The sequence below is a fragment of the Hesperophylax consimilis genome, chromosome 13, assembly GCF_061612785.1.
Source record: "Hesperophylax consimilis isolate HC1 chromosome 13, BYU_Hcon_1.0, whole genome shotgun sequence".
Classification (NCBI taxonomy): domain Eukaryota; kingdom Metazoa; phylum Arthropoda; class Insecta; order Trichoptera; family Limnephilidae; genus Hesperophylax; species Hesperophylax consimilis.
Genome location: NC_142848.1, coordinates 17538987 through 17559722, shown reverse-complemented (window position 1 = coordinate 17559722; position 20736 = coordinate 17538987). Strand labels below are relative to the sequence as shown.

The window sequence follows — 20736 nt, the reverse complement described above, 5'->3', positions numbered from 1 at the left end:
GTCTTTCATACTGAGAGTATCTTCAACTCTTAACCAACGGTTGAAGTGAGCAACACACACACGCTTTATCGCTGCGTCTCCGGGTTTCCAAAACGTTTTGTTCCATCTCATGTTGTTCCAAAAGAAAGTGAAGGCTCATATGTATACCTTGATGCGAATTTTTCTTTAATTTGTTCGTACTTACGCACTACACATGCACTTGAGGTCTGATGAAGTCATTGATTTTTATGAACCAACATACTTTATTTTATGGACAGTTCCTGTAAATTCTGTCCGAGTACCAACTTTTCAGTACTGTAGAAATGAAGATGAGCTATGCATGAATACATTTCAGAATGATTTTACACAAATACAAAACTCAAGTCTTGGCAAATGTTTTTTCACATATTATTATTTTGTCCTTCATCATAATTAACACCATCATGACCTCGGTGTAATTCACCTAATGGAGGCGCTAATTGCATTTGTGTATCGTGCCACTTGTATAGGTGATTTTTTATCACATTTACCGATTCACATGTTTTTTCTGTCTTGTTTCAGATTCCGTCAAAGGAACTTATGACTACGAGAACTACAAATTATTCGACATCCGAGGCCCCCTAGTTCTCAGTTGTAATGTCACATTTGTCCCAGAAAAGCCATACGTATTAGAATGGTAAGTCAAAATAAAAAATTTAATATCATTGTGTTTGAATCCAAAGGTTTCAGGTTAAATTTTCATACTAAGCTAAAGCGTTGATAAATAATCAGGAATTTTAAAGATTCCCTTGAAGTGATCTTCTTTAATTATCTGTTTACCAATACTGCCTTCTTAAACAAAAAAACAGCTGGAGATTTTCAACAGTCAAATTCTGATGTACGAGACCTTTCATGTTAATCAACCTATTATAGTAAAAAGTACATCAGAATGCGACCATTGAAAATTACCAGCTGCCTTTTTGCTTATGACGGCAGAATACTAGTTGTTGTTTGACAAATAAGATTCACCTTATCATATCAGGTTTGTCAATCCTTATACACTGTATTTTTATTATTATTATTATTGATGTGTAGATAGTCTACATGGCTCCCATAAGCAGGCACAAGCCCATTGTGTTATCCGCCATGTTTCGTCTTAATCATTTGATGGTAACCCAGTATTTTAATCTCTCGGCGAGTATGAAAAGAAAGTCTCCAAGGAGTATGGCCGTACTATTACGGCCGCGTGTATAACTCAACCCATACGCGATTTATTCACGAAATGTGAAGTGTACTGCCATCTATGGACAGTTTACAATAATGTGTCAAACATTTTGAACAGTTGTCTCATTTACCGACGTTATTATTTGAAATTTTAAAAAATACATGACGTCATCAACCGCCATAGCTCTACTTTCTTCGGTTAACAACATTTGATTTGAGAGCGTGCGAGTTCAGAATAGGCAAAATGAAAAAAGGGGAAGTAGAATTCTATCATTCTAATAATTTGATGGCTCTGAAGTGGCACGACAAGAGAGATGTTACTATGTTGACAAATATACATAGTAACAAAATGATTGTAACGAATAAAATGGATTACACCACAGGAGAAAACAAAATAAAGCCCGAGGCCGTAGTAGATTATAGTCGAAACATGGGAGCTGTCGATAAGGTCGATAGGATTCTTGGTTTCGTGGATTTCTGTTATGGTAGGTTCACCTCCAATGGTTTACGATCCCTTCAATAGGCTATATTAGTTTTGTCTCTAACTTGTGTGTACAAGTATTATTTTTTTTTTAATATTTTTACATTGCTAGATATTGAGAAAACTATGGTTTTGCATTTAATTTTTTTTAATTCGTATACTTCAAAAATGCTCACTCCTGGGATACAGTTTGCTACAAAAAAGCTCACTCTCCGAGAGGTTAATAATCAGGGTTGTAATAATCATTGGGTTTTTGGCAATGTCTCCTTTACTTTACAAAATACCCTCCACACAGCATCCCCAATGATGGCATAAGCCCTGAGGGAAATTATTTTCCCGAGGGCCCATTGTGTGGAGAAAAAGTTTAAAAAAAAATTTCTTCCCATGGTTTTTAAGCTTTCTTCTTCTTAATGAAGGACAATGAATATTTTACATCATCAGTGCTACACCCAAGGGTGGGATTTGACTTACTCCACAAATGCCTCCTCTGGCTGATCATTCTACTCCAATCCTTTTCCAGGCAGTCTATCGCCACTTCCTCGGTCTCTTGGGGCACTCACACAGTCATCATGTTTGATGAAGGATCAATGAGCATTTTTCATATATTGCTCATTATGGATTCGTTGATAAATAAACAATTAGAAACCAATGAAAATTTCTCTTAACCTCTAGTGTGCCAAGAAATCCGTAGCAGATTTCTGCTGCTCACCCGTATTGTGCTGGCGAATCCTTAGCTGGTAGCTCACCGTCAACTCACTAGCATTATGAACCTTCAGAAATTTCTCCAGCGTAATAAATATATTTGCTTTATGTCAAATGCCTGATATAACTTATTTTTATTGTAAAGAATGCTTATTTAGCTGGGAAATATGATTAAACTCAAGAATATAGTCTTCATTGTATTATATTTTCTTATAACGTTAGAGAGGAAAAACACATTACTCGGAATATAAGTAGCTATCCTGGGATAGATGACATACAATTTTTACAAATATGGGGCCGTTCAAGTATTACGTAAGCAGATTTATTACAATTATTTACCCCCTCTTCCCCCTTGTCACCAAAAGTAAGCAAAGCTCTTACCCCCCCCCCCTCCCATTCTTACGTAAAAATTGGTACCTTTATGCATTTTTCTGTTAATGTATTCTGTTTTTTAAGCGAGTACCTAAACGTATTAATTATTTGTGAGAATCCTCGAACATGTATTCGGTTTTCAAACAGACAATGTGTGGGTTGCCAATGTGTAAAAAAAAAATAACTACTGCTGAGCAGTGCTGACGTAATCACTATCTCGACCCCCCACCCTCCCATGTCATCAAAAATAAGCAAAGCAAAGACCCCCCTGCCCCCCTATAGTGCTTACATAATACTTGAACGGCCCCTATGTACTCATTATCTGGTAAGAGGGTACAATTAACAGAAACAATATTTTGCGAAAAACAAGTGGGTCATTACGAAAATAGTATCAGCCAGCTTTTTTTTTCGGATGGTCTCTCTCCATCTCTTGACCAACACTTGATTGCATCATGTTCACCAATCCTTGTAAAGTGAACTTCCATTATTGACATAAGCTGTCCTCCTAACTCCTACTCCTACTCCTACTCCTAAATAATCTGAACTGACCGCTGAATCCAATCATTTCAGGTTAAAAGACGACAAGCCGGTGGCGGATGTGCCGAGCTTGCAGGGGCGCTACAAGCTGCTGGCGCTGGAGAACAAGTTTGTGATCGACAGGACCCAAGAGGCTGACGGCGGCGAATACACGTGCCGGCCGCAGAACGCCAGCGAGAACATGTTCGCTAAGATCATCGCCATCGGCAAGCCCGTGGCCAAGCTGCCGCCCAACACCAACGTTGTCGAGGGGGAGAAGCTCAAGCTGATCTGCGTCGCCATGGGAAACCCCAAGCCAGTCATTGAGTGGACTGTCGGTAAGTAGCATCATGATTACAGCTTTTGATCTCATCTCATCTTTGTCTAACACAGATGCCTTCGAATTTTCTACATTAACACGATAAAGGCTTTTATCAATATTATCAGTAAATAATCGACACTCACTAGCACAACACAATGACATTTGATGATTGGCATATACTCAAATATGGTTAGTTTATCGAACCCATTTGATTCATATAAAAAATTGTCGACAAACTTCATTAACAAAATTATTGCCTCCTTTTTTAAAATATATTGATATTAACACAGATTTTATTTTATTTAACAGTTATTCATGATATCATTGGCAAATTCTTAAAATAATTCATACTATATATCAATTTGGGGAACAAACCTGTTTGAATCTGTCAGTATTGCCATCGGAGGGTGTTTTTAAGGCGATGCACTACGTCGTGTAATATTTTAAATTGAGCCGCTATCAATAACAACCCTTACGTCGATGGCGATAAGGTTTAAATTCCGCTTAACACCATCCGCCTGTTTTGATTTATGCATGAAAAAAACATGGCCAAAAAGTGCCTTTTATTTTATTTTGTGGATGTTCAGGCATAAATATTTAATTTTTTTTCGATCATTTTATAAATAACTTAATTTTCCACATTATACAATAAAATCATAACCGAAAATGGGTTTGTAAGTAGGAGATTTTGAACTTTAAAGTAGTTTTCATAGGCCTAATACATTATTTTTTCTGGGCTTATAAAAAGACTTATAATCTAAAAAATTCTCGATTATTTCAAAGGCCAAGATGTATTCTACTCGCAGTATTTAATTAAAGCATCTGAAACATTTCTAGGTGACCAAATTTTCAAACCAAAAACACATGATTTTGCATTACAACGTATGGCATCGCCCAGATATTGACAAAATTATCGATTTATTGTGTGCTAGCCATATTGTTAAACTAATGTCTGACAAGTGTAAAAAAATAGTAAAATTTTCATTAAATTAATCACTATCAACCCTGATATCCATTCATACACTTTCGCAACTCATGATGTAGGAAACTCATACCAATGTTCATGAATGGTAAATATTTATTTATTATCAATATTTGCTTTCTTCTGTATCACCTTGGGAGTACAATAATATTATTTTCAGTCAACATATTTGTTTATCTTTCCATCACGCCTTGTCCAATATCATACAAACTTTATTTTTAAAACAAAGAATGTAACACTTTTTTATTATTTACTTTTATTCTGTAAGTTTTTTCCACATTATTCACTAATATTATGTATCTATGCACTCTTGAACAACCATATAAATATATACCACTATTTATAATTTATTGTCTGCCATGAATACCATAATAGTTGTACATAATATATTATTGAGTTAAATATTATTTCCATTAAGTGCTTTAACATAAATTAAAATCTGTGCTGTTGCCTCTCAAAGATTTGTTTTTAATTATTTTAATGTTGGTATTTGAACCCTTAATTTATATCTATAGTTTCTGGACACAAACTAACTATCTATCTGTAATCATTTCTTTGTTTAGATATTTTATTATATTTCACATTTCTAATTTTGAATCCATTGAATGACTTAAATTTTTATGAACTTTCACTGTAGGCACCATTTTCAGGCAATATTTGAGATAATATTATTCTAGCTGACAACTGCTGCTTGCTTATTTGTAAAAAAAAGCAAAAGGGTTCAAAACTTTGATAACAATTTCTTTCTATTTTAATAGATATCTCTGCATTTAATTAACAACATATATGTAGGTATGTGCATTAATAAATGTCCTTGTAGTGGTATTTACGTGCTTGCAAGCCTTTTCACCTGATGCTTCGACAGTGTTAGCGTATGTGCACCTCAATGGCATTTAAAGAGATGTGTAGGTAATTGTTTATTTTTAGAATTGATAATTCTACCCAATTTTTACATGTTACATTAACCATTTCCAGGAAACGAGACATATAAAGAGAGCCGTGACCGCGTGATCCTGTCAGACGACAACGGCGTGACCAACGCAGTGCTGACTCTGGCCGAGGTCAACGTGGACGACAGGGGAGATTTCTACTGCCAGGCCACCAACACGGCAAGTCGCTTCGTCAACTCCACCAGGGACGGTACCTTCGTCAGGGTTAAGGGTTAGTTTTCTTCATACAACAGTTTCCCTCCTTCCTTTACACCCTACGTTCAGCACTGCATAGAGCCACGTCTCATGAGCCGATTTTCCGGACGCCTGTGATACTTCATCACTTCAACACATCGGTAACTTTCTCTGCTCCTGCTGCCGTCCTCTTTGATGGATTATGTTTATTCAATGGTAAACTCTATTATGCATTTCCAATTATAAGAAAAATCTTCTTAATTACGTGTCACTTAATCAGTTGATTTCTTATTATATTATGTATATAGTCTCTTGGTGAGAATTATAACTTTGTATTACAGTGAAAAAACGGTTCCCAGTTAAAGAAATTTCATGTTGAAAAAGCTTGATTTTTTTACACCTTGAAGACTGAACTTGAAAAATGGCCCTTTATCCGTGTAATATTTTTCCCGCTCAAGAAGCTTTTTTTCCGGCTCTTTGGTTCTCGGAAAAATAGGTACAAAAGTAAATTTTAAATATATATAATTATTTTTATTTTGCACATATACATGATTTTTTTTAAATATAGGAGATTTATAGAAAATTTTGAGTTATGAACATGGCTTCCAATCATTAAAAAAATCCGCTACATCTTAGATCATATTATTAAGAATATATGTGTTGTAAATTTTAACAAAATCGGTTAACCCCTCGAGCTAGTTTGTTCCCTTTTGTGAACAACTCATATGGTATCACAGACATCTTTGTAAATCCCTTACTGTCATGGTGAGAAATATGATCTAATCGGTGTTAGAAAGGTAAAATTCCACTCTTTATATTCAAATCTAGAAGTTAACCATAAAATAATTCGAATGTGCACATTTTTTTTGCCACTATTTTTTTATTTTTATTATTTATACCCGCTAAACTGCCAAAGCAGTTTATCAGGTTCCATTGATTGTAATTTTAAATGGGATATACAAAAACAAAAATCTGCACACGGCTTAGAGCTATAGTGAGCAAACTTTATAGATTGTTTCAAGTTAAGTTTTTAAGTTTACTTAAGTTTTTTATTCCACCAAATACCCTTAGAATAGTATACCTGTCATTGGCGGAATCCCTAATAAGATATGGAATAACTTCATGGGGACATTCAACAAAAACAAATCTTCTTTCAGTCCAAAATGTACAATATTCTTTGGTAAAATTATTATTAAACAAAACTAAATATGAACAAAGATATGACGTACCAAAGTCATTACTATACAATTCTGTAAAATCTGTTCGTGCTATATTGTGGCTTAAAATTGTGAATCAGCATACATCTCAATCTGAACATAATAAAATAGTGACACATATTCATAATACAAGACTAATTGCAAACGATGGACTTGTAGTTCCCAGATACCTGAATAAATACGGTCAAAGAACCCTAGAATACCTCGTTCCAATAATTTACAATATGTTACCAAACTCAATAAAAAGCTGTGAATTGACTCGCAGAAGGAAATGTATGTTAAAAAAATGGTTATGAGAAAGAATTTTTTTGTACTAATGTAATTATGTGTATATTTTATATACTTTGGAATTTTGAAATAGTAAGGTTGGGTTGTTTCATAGAATTCGAACAATTTATCCAATTTCAACGTTCATTTTCGGGTCCCGTGAAAGTTCTATTCAAGTTCTGTTATTATATCATTATGGGCCAGTTACTTGACAGAACTGAAATAATAACAGAACTTGAAAATTAACTTTGAAATTTGAAGAATTGTTCAAATTCTTTGAAACAACACATTCTTAAGCTTTTAAAATATTCTTTAAAGTATAATTCAATTTATCTAGCCAAAAATATAATAATTCAATTTTTTGAAAATCTTAATGTGGTGTATCCCCGTAAGAGAGTTTCATTGTACTAAATGATATTTCTTACATAGAAAATTTTTAAAAGTCAGGCGCTAACTAAATGCCATTTAAGAATCAAAATCCTTAGTGATAAAACCAAAAACAAGGATAAGAGTGGAAGAGAACCTCTGAAAAAAAGACATGTGTTTATAAAATGTTGCAATAACCTTTACCAATGTGCATTCCAGACAAGCTGGCCGCCCTGTGGCCCTTCCTGGGCATCTGCGCCGAGGTGTTTGTTCTGTGCGCCATCATCCTGGTGTACGAGAAGAGGAGGAACAAGCCCGACATGGAGGAGTCTGACACTGACCAGAGTCCCGACCAGTGAGTACCCCCACTCCCTTTATCACAACAAACACCCAACCCACGGGTACTGCTTTCTCTGATGCCAACTTAACCACTTCAAAACTCTAACAAGTTATATAAAATATTACTAAAACCAAAACAAATAGTGAATTTGTTTTTAAATTGTCCTTTCAAGTTTACTCGAGCCAAGACAAATGAAATATTATTCTCAAAGCTTACGAAGTTGTCTTGCAACTAGTGCATTTTCTAGCCATTTTATTATGTTGAAAGGAATAAATTAATAATTAACCACTTCGACAACATCGACAATTGAAATCGAAGAAAAATATTACCAGTCTCTATAACCAAGACGGACACTAAATTGTTGCAAACTTAACGGTGTATATTATTATGAGGAGTGTCAATCTATTCTAAACATTGGATGACCTCACAACATTTTTTGAATTCAGTTTTTAAAAATAGATAGCTTGGCTAAACATTAAAAAAGTTTATGGTAACCTAACCATAGATGACACAACTAGTCATATTTCTTAAATGAATTGTCTTATAGGCAAGGATTAAAATCTTACGCCCTTTTTGTCATATTTTCATTATCATAAAAAGGTTTGTCGGTGGTTAAATTTTCCTCTCAAGATGATAATTAATTTATTATCACATTTATCATTTATCTACACCAAGACAAATGTAGTACATTTCCTAAAGTTTACAAATTAATGTTGCAACTGGATGCATAATATGCCAACACCTTTGTTATTGGTCAGCATGCACATAGTAGAATCTTTCCAAATGTTAAATTATGTTGTCAACGGTTGGTTATTAATTTATTTAATCATTACCAAATGATAATGGCAATTTCAAATACAAATACCAATAATTACTAAGTTTAGAAATTAGTGAACATAATTTTTCTGTTTTTAAATTATTTTCTTTCTTCACTGCCATATGTGTAATTTTATTTTTTAATATAATTAATGGACGTTTAACTGTCAATGTTTTCATTTTTTATCATTAATTCTATACTGAACTAGGTATTTTTCTTCTAATTTTTAGTTTTAAATGAACCCTCTGAACTTTTTTGTTGATAGTTATTGGTTTTGCTTTTATTTTAAGTTATTCTCTAAAAGAGATTATTTTTGTCACAAGTCATTTTGAATCATTTGAAATTATTTGCTCATGTATTTCATTTGAGGTCTGTGTAAACGCAATCATCAACAATGCGGAGTGATGACATTTGTAAACATAGACACAAAATTTTCATACAAACCTTCACGGTATCTATTTTTTTATGGTCGTTAACAGTTCATAAGTTCCCTTGGATACAAATCAACCGTTGCGCAAACTTCATCACAACGGGTTTCCGACATTTGTGTTTACACATTCCTTCAATGTGCTTATTTATTACAAGATTGTGCATGTTCTCTTTTGTAGTGCTGCCGCATGATTTTCATTTTTCTAATTTTCATTTTAAGATAAGTTAACTTTAGAATGTTGAACATGAATGCTTATAATTTGTTTTTCGAAAATAAGTTATATTTTAACTTATTCTTTTGAAGCCCATTTTACAAAAAAAAATCTCACCTCTTTAAAATTTATAATAATGTTCAAAGATATTGTAACCTTTTTTTGGATTTTCTCTTTTTCTTTTATAAAAATATTTATTGTATAAGAGTTAATTGAATGTTGACACATACCACAATAACTTATAGGTTTTAGAAAAAAATATTTTCCTATCTTATTATTGTGTTTTACAATTTATTATTTCTCTTCTGTAATGTGTACCTATCAATAAATTTTATTTTAACTATTAAATGTTTCTTTTCTCTTTCTTCTAATATTTTTGCATGGATAAGATTAAGATCTTGTTGGCATGTGCATTTATAAATATACCTACCTACACTATAATAAAATACAATAAAAGAAAATGCTTATAGAATAATGGGCATCCTTTCTGTCGTACATTTTCTTCACAAAAGCATTATTTACACAAAATATTTTTCCCCAAATGGGATAACACAGTTTCTATGAGATAAACTCAAATGATGAAATAAAGATTATAATGGGTTCTTCTTATATAAATATTTATCAGTTAATAGTTAATTTTTGCTGCTTATAATTATTATCAAAATAATAAGCATATTCATGTTCTAATCACAAAGTTGGAGAATTGTCTGTTGCTGCATTTGCATGATTATACAGGTATGTATTTGTGAAGTCAATAAGTGTGACTCCATGATGTTTCAATCTAACAATGACTTCTTATACATTCTATTTCTAAATCTCAACATATTATTTCTCTATAGAATTGGAAAATGTTTAAAGATATCAATAAACAATTACATATTTTATAAACACCTTTCATATAAATTACGTCAATACTTTTTTGTTAAATTTGAATTAGAATAATTTATTTATAATTACACTAGACAATTACTTAACTATGTACACCCTTATTTAATATATATGTACAGTATAATTTGTCGAATCTATCACTATATAAATGCTGGGAAGCAAGATTGCTGAAATAATGGAAACATTGAAAATATTCAAGCATATGTGCTTTCATAGTATTAACATAAGTGTATTTTTTCAATTGTTTTCCAAATTTACAATATTCTTTTCTCACACTCATGGTGACGGTATTGTGAGTGCACTACCGACGGCTAAAACTGATGCAGTTTGTCTCTTCTAAAAATCAGTTAAATATTACTTAAATTCAATGGTTTTGCATTGTATTTATGATTGGTCCTTTTTTATTTTTGTTAGTTTGTTGTTTAACAATAGACATTCTGTTTTTATTTGAATAGTATGGTTGTTGTAAATTTTCCCTTTTTATAGTATTATATAACTCAATGTGATCTGAGAAAATGAGTACACAATTCTGAAGCTGTCAAACTAGATATTTTGTTTGATATCATTATTTGTTTGTGAATTTTTTCAGATAGTTTAGTTATTCTATCTTAAGTAGTGTGTTATATTGTAAAATACTGTTTCTTTCTTCTTCTTACTACATGTTAGTTGTACGACACTGCAAAGATAGTGTCACCATTTTGTAAAAATTAGAAAAAAGTTCAATCGTTAATTACAAACCAAATGTATATATATATTTTTTACGTTATCCACAATATTGTCAGCATGTAGCGAAATTTTTTTACGATTTTCCACATCTAATAATTTTTTGAAGGTTTTTTTCTTAATAATAAAACAACTTTGTCAAATATCAACCTTTGTTTTTAGTTTATTCCATAAAAAAAGATATAACTCCAAATATATACAGATTAACCTTCTTATAAAGTTTCCACATAAGAAATTGTTTTTCGGTCCCTTGAGATAATTACAAATGGCCTAATTTATCCCACACTAGGATAGACATATATCATCACAGATTTTCTGTTGGCCTTTTTAAGATACACAATTCCGTAGTATATTATTTTGATATATCTCATGAGGTTTAGCCAGCGTTAGCACTGTAATGCCTGAAAATATACTTTTACGTCTTGATTATAAAAGATCGACTTTTGTTTACTTTCTATAAATATAATATGCATGTTATATATATGTAAACCTTCCGGAAGAAATTCTCTAAATGATACTGAAAACCCTATCAAAATCCGCTGCGTAGTTTAGAAGAACTAAGGACACAAACAGACAGACGCAGATTGTGACTTTATTTTATACTATTTACAGATTGTGATTGGTTGCTTTACAATAAAATTTTTTTAAGTATTGCACATTAATGAATATTGTGTACCTTTTAACAATACATCATATTTATGTAATTTTCTTACATTTGTATTTACTGCCTTACTAATAAAAAAAACACTTTACAACCGTTAAACGGAGTTTTAGTAACACATTGAAAAAAAACTATACAAGCTCTTTTTTAAATTATAACTAATAAAAAATGTCTTTAACTGGCTGCGAAAGAGCTGTTAGCAATGTAGCATTTTGACAGTTGAGATTCCCGTCTTGAGAAAGTCAGGATATTTCTGACTATATCTTGTTAAAATTGACTTATCACGTAATGTTTATTAATAACATAAATGCCTTATGCATCTGTAGGTAAATATTAATATAAGAGAACAATATTTATATTGCTGTTTGAGCATATGAATCATTATGAATCTAAAATATCAGTTTTCCTCGGAAATATTACGAAATTTCATGAGAAATTTCAAGTTTACACAATGAATAATCTACGCTTCCGCTGTATAAACAATGTGTTTAAGTTTTTACGGCTGCAGAATATCAGTTTAGATTATTAGTAAGGTTATCACATACACAGTTATCAATTGTATAAAGTTTACATCACATTTATTAGTAAGCCTGATAGTATTTTGTGCCTATCATATCAATGTTAGTAGAAGACATCTAAATACAGTCTTGTTCTTTGAAAATATTTGGTGTTCTTTAATATCAAATAAATACTTTCCTTCCGTTACTCATTTACACGACACAATTACTCCATTATAGTTTTGTTAAATTAATTTATATTTTGTCGTCAACATCATTACAATACACAAGTGAACAAATATGTAGCTAAAATTCAATAGCTGGCTTTGTTGTTACTATGTATTGGTAGTTTGTGTCAGTATTACAGCATGTAGAACATAAAAGTTGTCACAGATTATTATATATAATTTTTTACTTTGCAATCTTCTGCTTTTTCTTTGTTTATCATCTGCACATCTCTTCGGAATGCCCATAAATATTAAGCTTGGGATGTTTTAATCTCCGCCACATTTTAATATGGATCAAATCGAAGATCTGCTCCATTTTGAATTTTTACCACTTGAATTATCCCAGTTAGCGCCGATTCATGGCCCGTTTCATCAAATTGTAATCAGCCGTAAAACATAACGGTAATGCTGTTATGATTTATAGCTGATGATAATTTGATCAATAGCTGAAATGGGCCGAGAGTCTGCGTTTAACGGGGACTATTCAAATCTCAAATATCCAAAATGCCGTATTGTCATAGAAATGTGACAAAGTTAAAAACGCCACAAGCTGAGGATGGATTGTTTCACAGAATAAGAACAATTCATTAAAATTCAAGTTCTGTTACTATCCAAGTACTGTGAAGTAACCGGCCCATGATGAAATAATAATGAACCTTGAATTTTAACAATAAAAACGCATAAATTTGTTTTTGACCACTATTGTGTTATTTTCACTCTACCGGTTTCGGAAGAACCCTTCCTTCGTCAGGAGAATATTAAAAACTGATCTACTACACAAATCTTCTGAAACCGGTAGAGTGGAAATAAAACAATAGTGGTCAAAAACAAATTTATGTGTTTTTATTGTAAATTATGATGAGCCACAAAGTGAATGCTTTTTACAATTACTTGAATTTTAACTTTGAAATTTGGTGAATTGTTCAAATTCTGTGATACAACCCGTCCTAAGTGTATTTCTTCTTTTGGAAATCATTGTGAATGCGTAACTTGCGCTGGCTTGTTGAAGATAGATATGTAGGATGAACGGTGGTTGTGCATTGTGTGTTAAGTAGATGCCAGGTGCCCAATCTCATGGAAACATTGGATATTTTCAGGAAAAATACTCCCGACCATGGAAAGGATGTACGACACAGAAAGTGAGATAATATTAAGAAACAAAGTGTATAACCAAAGCATCCAATAAACAGAAATGAATGGTTAAACAATGAACGGTGTTGCGTGTTGTGCACTTCCCGTATGCCGGAACCAACTGGAATACTATTATTATTATTGTATATCGGTCTTCTTTCACTCTCACCTCAGTCAAGTCTGTGCAGTTCTGTTTTGATGGTGGAGTCGACACTTCATTTACCCAGGCCTGTACGTCTGTCAAGCTGATGCTACACATTTCGCCGTGATTATATGGTGGTTAAGTTGATACCACTTATATTACCATGCCTGTATGATGGTCAAACTGATGCTACTCATATTACCATGCCCATATGGTGGTTAAGTTGATACCACTTATATTACCATACCTGTATGATGGTCAAACTGATGCTACTCATATTACCATGCCCATATGGTGGTTAAGTTGATACCACTTACATTACCATGCCTGTATGATGGTCAAACTGATGCTACTCATATTACCAAATCTATATAATGATCAAACCGATGCTACTCATATTACCATGCCTATATGATGGTCAAACTAATGATACTCATATTCCACGCGTATATAATGGTCAAACTGATGTTACTCATATTGCCATACCTACTTGATGGTCAAGTTGATAATCCTTGTATTGGCGTGCCTATATGATGGTCAAACTGATGCTCCACTTATTGCCATGCCATAAGATCGTCAAGTTGTTAGTCCTCTTATTGCCGTGTCTATATGATGGTCAAGTTGTTACTACTCATATTTGCATGCATATGATGTCAAGCTGATGCTACTCGTATTGCCATACCTATATGATGGTCAAGTTGATGCTCCTCTTATTGCCGTGCCTATATGATGGTCAACTTGACGCTCCTCTTATTGCTATGCCTATAAGATGGTCAAGTTAATACCATTCTAATTACCATGCCTATATGATGATCAAACTGATGCTACTCATATTATCATGGCTGTATGATGGTCAAATCGTTTCTCCTTGTATTGCTGTGCCTATATGATGGTGATGTTGATACCTCTCATATTATCATGCCTAAATGATGGTCAAATTAATACCACTCAATTACCATGGTAATGTGATGGTCAAGTTCATGCTCCTCGTATTACCATGTCTATATGACGGCCATGTTAAATTCTATTAATTTTAATGCTACTCATTTTGCCATGACTGTATTATTATATATTTGATTATTTATATCCATATACGTGTATGATGGTCAAGTTTGTGCGCTTCATATTCGCAAGCCAGCGCGGTGGTCAACTTGATGCTATTATTAACAGAAAGCCAGTATAATTGTGATGTTCTATCTACGCATATAAGCAATTCTATGCGGGTGAAATGTCCCTACACACCGAGGGTGTATGATGGAAAATGGGCCCAGGGTAGTTAACGTCAACCTATTTCAATTCTTTTTGAACTTCAATGCGTTTCTCACTTTTCTGATTCCTACAACATCTTCAAACCGATCAAAATATTTTCACAAGTTTTGTCATAGAAAAGGCCCTCGATGGCGGACTTCATGTGGTCTTCAGCAGTAAATCTTTCTGTGAAATGTTTTGTTCATCCATTCTTCCCTCAAAGAACTCAAATCGTCCTGAAGCATAATTTTCCCTCAGCTGAGCAATAAGTTTTGCATAGTAGACTCCAGTTATCATGTTCTTATTGGTAGGTAGTCTATCATCAGAACTGCAGAACTGCCTCACTATACCAAAAGATTGAAGTCATGAGTTTGGTGGTGGCGCACTGATATATTTCTACCTATCGTATTCACTGCATAGTTTTCGGGAATATTGATGCCCAGATTTCGTCCCCACTCCCTTCACACAGCTTGAGGATTGTATGAGAAGTTTCCACTCGCTGCTGTCAATCAGTCAAATGCCGTTAACATTCTCGGCACCCAATACGCGTACACCTTGTTCGTGTTTAAATGGTTACGAAGAATCTCTCCAACTCTTTCTGTTCTAATATCAAACTTTCCGGTCTGCAAGCAACATTTCCTTCACCCTTTCTATGTTTTCCTCATACCTATATTTTGGGCCCTAGCTTGTCACATTATCTTCAAAAGAACTCTCTTCCTTATTTGACAATCAAGTCCATTTTTGATTTATTGTATATAAGAAAGTAAGACTTACCGTGTGGTAAATTTTCCATTAATGTCCTTTGCTCGAATCCTTTTCTTCACAAGATAATCACTGAGCAGTACTGAAATTAACACAATTCAACTGGAACCTCATTCTACTGTAAATATTTTTTGACAGATTTTGTATCAGCAGTGAGAAATGGATTGACATTCGAAAAAATTACATTGGAAGAAAAAAAAATTTAAACTGATGAAAGACGTTTAATACCCTTGGACTCATTTTCCATCAGACTTCCCTTGTAAGCAGTGGCGGCTCGTGAATTTTGGAAGTACTAGAGTGCTAATATTACAAAAATGGCATTATTGATGTTGTTATAGCTAAAAATGATATTTTAGTTTTGGTCGAAAATTCGATTTTTTGTATGAAGATTTTCAGGAAATTCCGCTGCACGGATTTCCTGAAAATCTTCATACAAAATATTGAATTTAAAAAAAAAAAATCGTTTTCAGCTACAACATCAATAATGCCATTTTTGTAATATTAGCACTCTAGTACTTCCAAAATTCACAAGCCGCTACTGCTTGTAAGTGCAAACTTGTACGACGCTTAGGAGAAATGTTCATTGCTTGACAATTGCCTTCGTTTTTTAGATGTGTCAAAATACTATTTTACAATTGTTAATTTATGATGTTGTATAATATGATGATAATATTTATATTTGAAAAGTATATTAACTGTTGGAAAGAGCCTATGCCTATATACAAAACTGCCATTGTATGTTACAATTTATTAGTGAAGTTTGCTAATGTAAGCTTGTGCTACTGTATATCTGAAATGCGATGTTTGAGTGTTGTGCCTGGATGGGTCTTCAAGAAGGGAATCCTTGGAGCATCGAGTCCCAACTTGTTCAGTGGTTGCCTCAATACATACATACGTACACATTAATACATACATACAAGACGTGTTCTCCCGTTTTCTACTTGTTTACAGTCTCAATCACAAGTAGCGAGCAGAGAACAATTGCTTATTTGATTGCTCTCATTGCATCATTACAAAAATACCTTTCTAGAACGGTTGCAAATACTTATTTTGACTAAAACATACTAAGATGCAATATTTGCATTAAAAGTAATAATAGATTAAGTAATATCAAATCAAATTTATTGACTTTTGATCAAAAATATCTTCATAATAAGTAGAAATAATAGAAAAACATAATTAATTTTGGTGAATCCATCTAGAAAGTCCCCTTTTGATATATGATTTGTTAGTACATAGGTGTAAGCACATGAGACCTTAGTTCTTGAATTGGATAGTTGACATAATAATATGTGCTTATGTTACATAATGTCGTGTGAATTAAGATGTAAGAAGAGTGACAAGCAAATATAAGTAGAATAATACCTCGTCAAAATGTTACTTAATTATTAATACTTGTACTTATCTAATCTTGTTCAGTCCAACTTTAGTACGGGTGTTGCCAATACAATACAATACCAACTTACCAATACATAATACATATGTTATTGGATGTTTGCATTAATAGCTGAGATTTTGTGAATGTATTATTATTTATACTAATTCTTATAATTTATAAGTAAAAAATTATAAAAATACATTTTTATGAATAAGATTTAAAGAAATATTTCTAATTTGGCCCTTCCCTTGGCTCCAAGGATTAGTGTCAGTAGAGAGAATTAGGGTTCATTTGATTGTTAATATAATTGTTATAAGCAATTAACATTGCTGCCCCATACCATAACAACCTATTAACTTGATGTAGTTCAGTATATTTCAAGGCAGTGATATGGTTTATTTCACTAGAATTTTGTACCAAATAAAGTTTGTAGCTAATTAAAAATGCATGTACATAATTAATAAAGACCTAAAATCCCTAACTTTTCACACCAGCCTCGATTAACGCAGCAATATTAAATCCCTGAGAGGAATAACTGTTCAGACACTGAACAAAGTCTGGCATTGTAACGTGTACATAACATGTATATTATATTTAGGTTAATGTTAATTAAGTTAAGGATATTATTAAAGAACACACATTGTTATCGGAGAATGTTACAAATAATATGTTTTGATGCTAAGGTATGTGCAAAGAGTATTTGTTTTGCTGTCATTTAAATGGGAGATTTAGAAGAATTTAAATAATTGCCATCTCAAATTTTACAATTAAATTTGAATCTGAATAAAGTAATAATTAATCATTATATGAATTTATTCGCTGTAGATTTCTTTGAACTGTTGATAAATTTTACTCAAAATATATATTTTTATTTTTGCCTATTTCTTTATACATAGATATGTTTGAGCTTTATACAGCATAATATGATATTCTATTATTATATAATAAATCGCTTTCAAGGCATATTATAAGATGTATTTGTTCTCTTTAATTGTTTGTATTGGCATTATTGATTGTCAGTGGAATATTTTGCAAATTTCTAAACTTTGATAATGTGTTCATAATGATGTAAATTTCCGTATACTTAGTTATTTTATTCTACTAAATAAAATCTTTAATATTCAAATAGTACTTACACTTACACTTTTTATAAAAACGTTCACTTGTTATTTACATCAGACGAAATGCTTGCTAGAGAGGTTTTATATAACTCTCCTACAGTGTGTACCTCCTATGTACTAGGGCAGGATTGGGTAAATAGTCATTTCTAACCTAAAATAAGTACGCTAGATGGAATGCTTTAAATAAGAACAATGTTAGTTTTGGCCGAGCACGGCACTCGTTAGAAAGATACAATATCACGGAGGCAGACTCTTCCAAGCCATCCTCATCCTGCATGTAGTGGTTTACCTTAATATTGCACCTCTACTAATATTACACTCTATAATATGATACAACGTCAAATATACTTAGCTAATTCTCTCCTTAATAGTACATATATATTTATATATAGTAATGGTCGCATGGTGAGGAGGATTGGTGGTAGATTGTTAGTTTGCTGGTATTGGTAACTGCAGCGTAAGACAAACAAACACAAGCACTGACTCGCCCCCGACCACTTGGCAATAAGTCAGAGACTGCACTAGGTTCTGGTCCTGGTCCTGGTCCAGGTCCTGGAGACCATCACCTACTTCCCGACGACTAGATAAACTAGACGCTTGGTGCCATACTTGGTGTATCATGTCGTTGTATTTTCACCCTTTAAGCACCAATTAATTATTCCTAATTTAAGTACCAAATTAGAATAAAATGTTTTTTTAACTATATGGATAACATAACTTTAATTTAACAGTCTGCATGTTTCGTTTTATGATGGTTGATTTATTGACTTTTTATACTTAACATTTTGATGTGAATCATTGATTAGATATATTTTTATGAAATATCAATTAAGGCATGCTTTGATCTTTTCTAGTAATTTGGCTTGTATTATATAAATTTCTCATATTTTTATCAAAAAAGAAACAATAGACATAATGGAGTGAATAAATAGTATTGTATTGTTAAAACAAAGTTGTCATTTAAGCAATCAACCAAACAATGAATTTACATAATAATTGTGGTGATGGAATTTGTAAAACAGTTCTCACAACAAACTAACAACATGGACTCTTGCTTATCTATACATTGCATTTGTTATTTTTTTATGTATTATTTGAATTGTATTCAATAATTTATATATGTAAATAATTTGTGATCATACGACCATCAATCTTGAATAACTATTAAGCTTTTATTTTAACTATTGTGAATTTTTGGCTTCACTCGACATTAGATTTCTAAAATAAATAGTTTTTTTCTTTGGGTACAAGCTTACAACAAATCATTAGTGGGTTTAGAACTTTGTTGAATTTGAAATGTTTTATTTTAGAGTTGCGACCGTATTGAGTTGAGTGACGGCAGCAAGTAGAATAATATATTGTATTATTTGTTTATCCAGAATGAATCTTATATTATCTCATTAACGGTTAATAAAACAAAATATTGATTATACGTGTTTTTTTGCTTCCTTTGTTTGTAGGAAAAAGGGCTAAGCTGAAAGAAGCAAAGCAAGCTTCCGGAGTAGCAGAACCAACCTGCCCCGAGCCACCCTCGTGCAGCCAGTGGTAGACAAGTGGCCCTACCCCTGCCTCTGCTTCCGATACAAACAAACAAACAAACAACTTCCCTCACCTTACTTTACAGTGTAAATACATAAAGGCCACCACACTTCACTTTATTCATTATTCTTTAATACATACTTATTATATTATTATACGTTCATTTTTATTGTTAAGTAATAAAATTTATTTTCTAAACATCAAGTTTAATAGTTTGTTTTTATTTTATGTTAACATTTTTATTTATTTCTGGTGTATTAAACAAAAACTTTTCTCCACAAATGTCTAGTATGTATTAGGAATAAAACTTGCATAATTAAATAAACATTTGCCATCTAAATAATAAATGTAAATGTTCATTTGTTCAAAATATTAAATCTTCAAAAGTTCTTCACTGATTGCTTCGAAATTTTGACACAATTTTGCATTCGAATAAGCTTGTGTTTTTATATACCTATGGTATATAGACGTCACCTGTGACAGGTATGCTTTTTTTAAAAAAAACAGCACCATTTGTTGGACATAAAGCAACGCACGCCATTTTTTTCTCTATCTGCACAGACAGACTGCGGCACAGCAACATGTGGCGGGGTACAGCTAGTATTATAAAGAATAATTATATTTCAACAAGTTCAGCAGCGATTGTGTGTTTTTAATGCTGAAAATTGCTGTTCCGTCTTCATCCACTAAGAGTACCTTGTGTTAATTTGTATAATAATCTATTACTTTGCCAACTTCAGAAAATGAAAAATAAATTAACCCTAAAACTATCAAAGTACGCATTTGCCTGTTTGATGTTGCAAATATGTATGTCCATATTTTGAACTTACTTTTTTGGACCCAACAACGAGAAAGTGTTGGGACCAGGCATGAACTGCATTTACTATTTGGTAGTTCAATAAACATCACATAAAATAACATAATGTAAATTAACTCTTTGCACGCGGCCGTATCAACTCTTGTTACGGCAAAAAGTTCATACTCACAAGCGGCTGTATCAACAGTTGATACGGAAACTTTGACGGCCGATATTCCAGCGCTCTTTCGTCATAAATGTATTTCTTGCTCACTTGGACATTCGTAGAACTAT

General features: G+C 32.6%; 1 protein-coding gene across 1 annotated transcript in view; it reads left to right on the top strand.

The window, feature by feature from the left end:
- The window catches only part of Bsg (immunoglobulin domain-containing protein Bsg), a 102513-nt gene extending 82657 nt beyond the window's left edge, over nucleotides 1-19856 (top strand). The window contains exons 2-6 of the mRNA XM_089638835.1: nucleotides 541-655; nucleotides 3308-3591; nucleotides 5533-5718; nucleotides 7751-7886; nucleotides 19568-19856. Coding sequence (XP_089494961.1) covers nucleotides 541-655; nucleotides 3308-3591; nucleotides 5533-5718; nucleotides 7751-7886; nucleotides 19568-19580 — 734 coding nt within the window. The 3' untranslated portion in view covers nucleotides 19581-19856. The remainder of the gene's footprint in view (nucleotides 1-540; nucleotides 656-3307; nucleotides 3592-5532; nucleotides 5719-7750; nucleotides 7887-19567) is intronic.
- The last annotated feature ends 880 nt before the right edge of the window (nucleotides 19857-20736 follow it).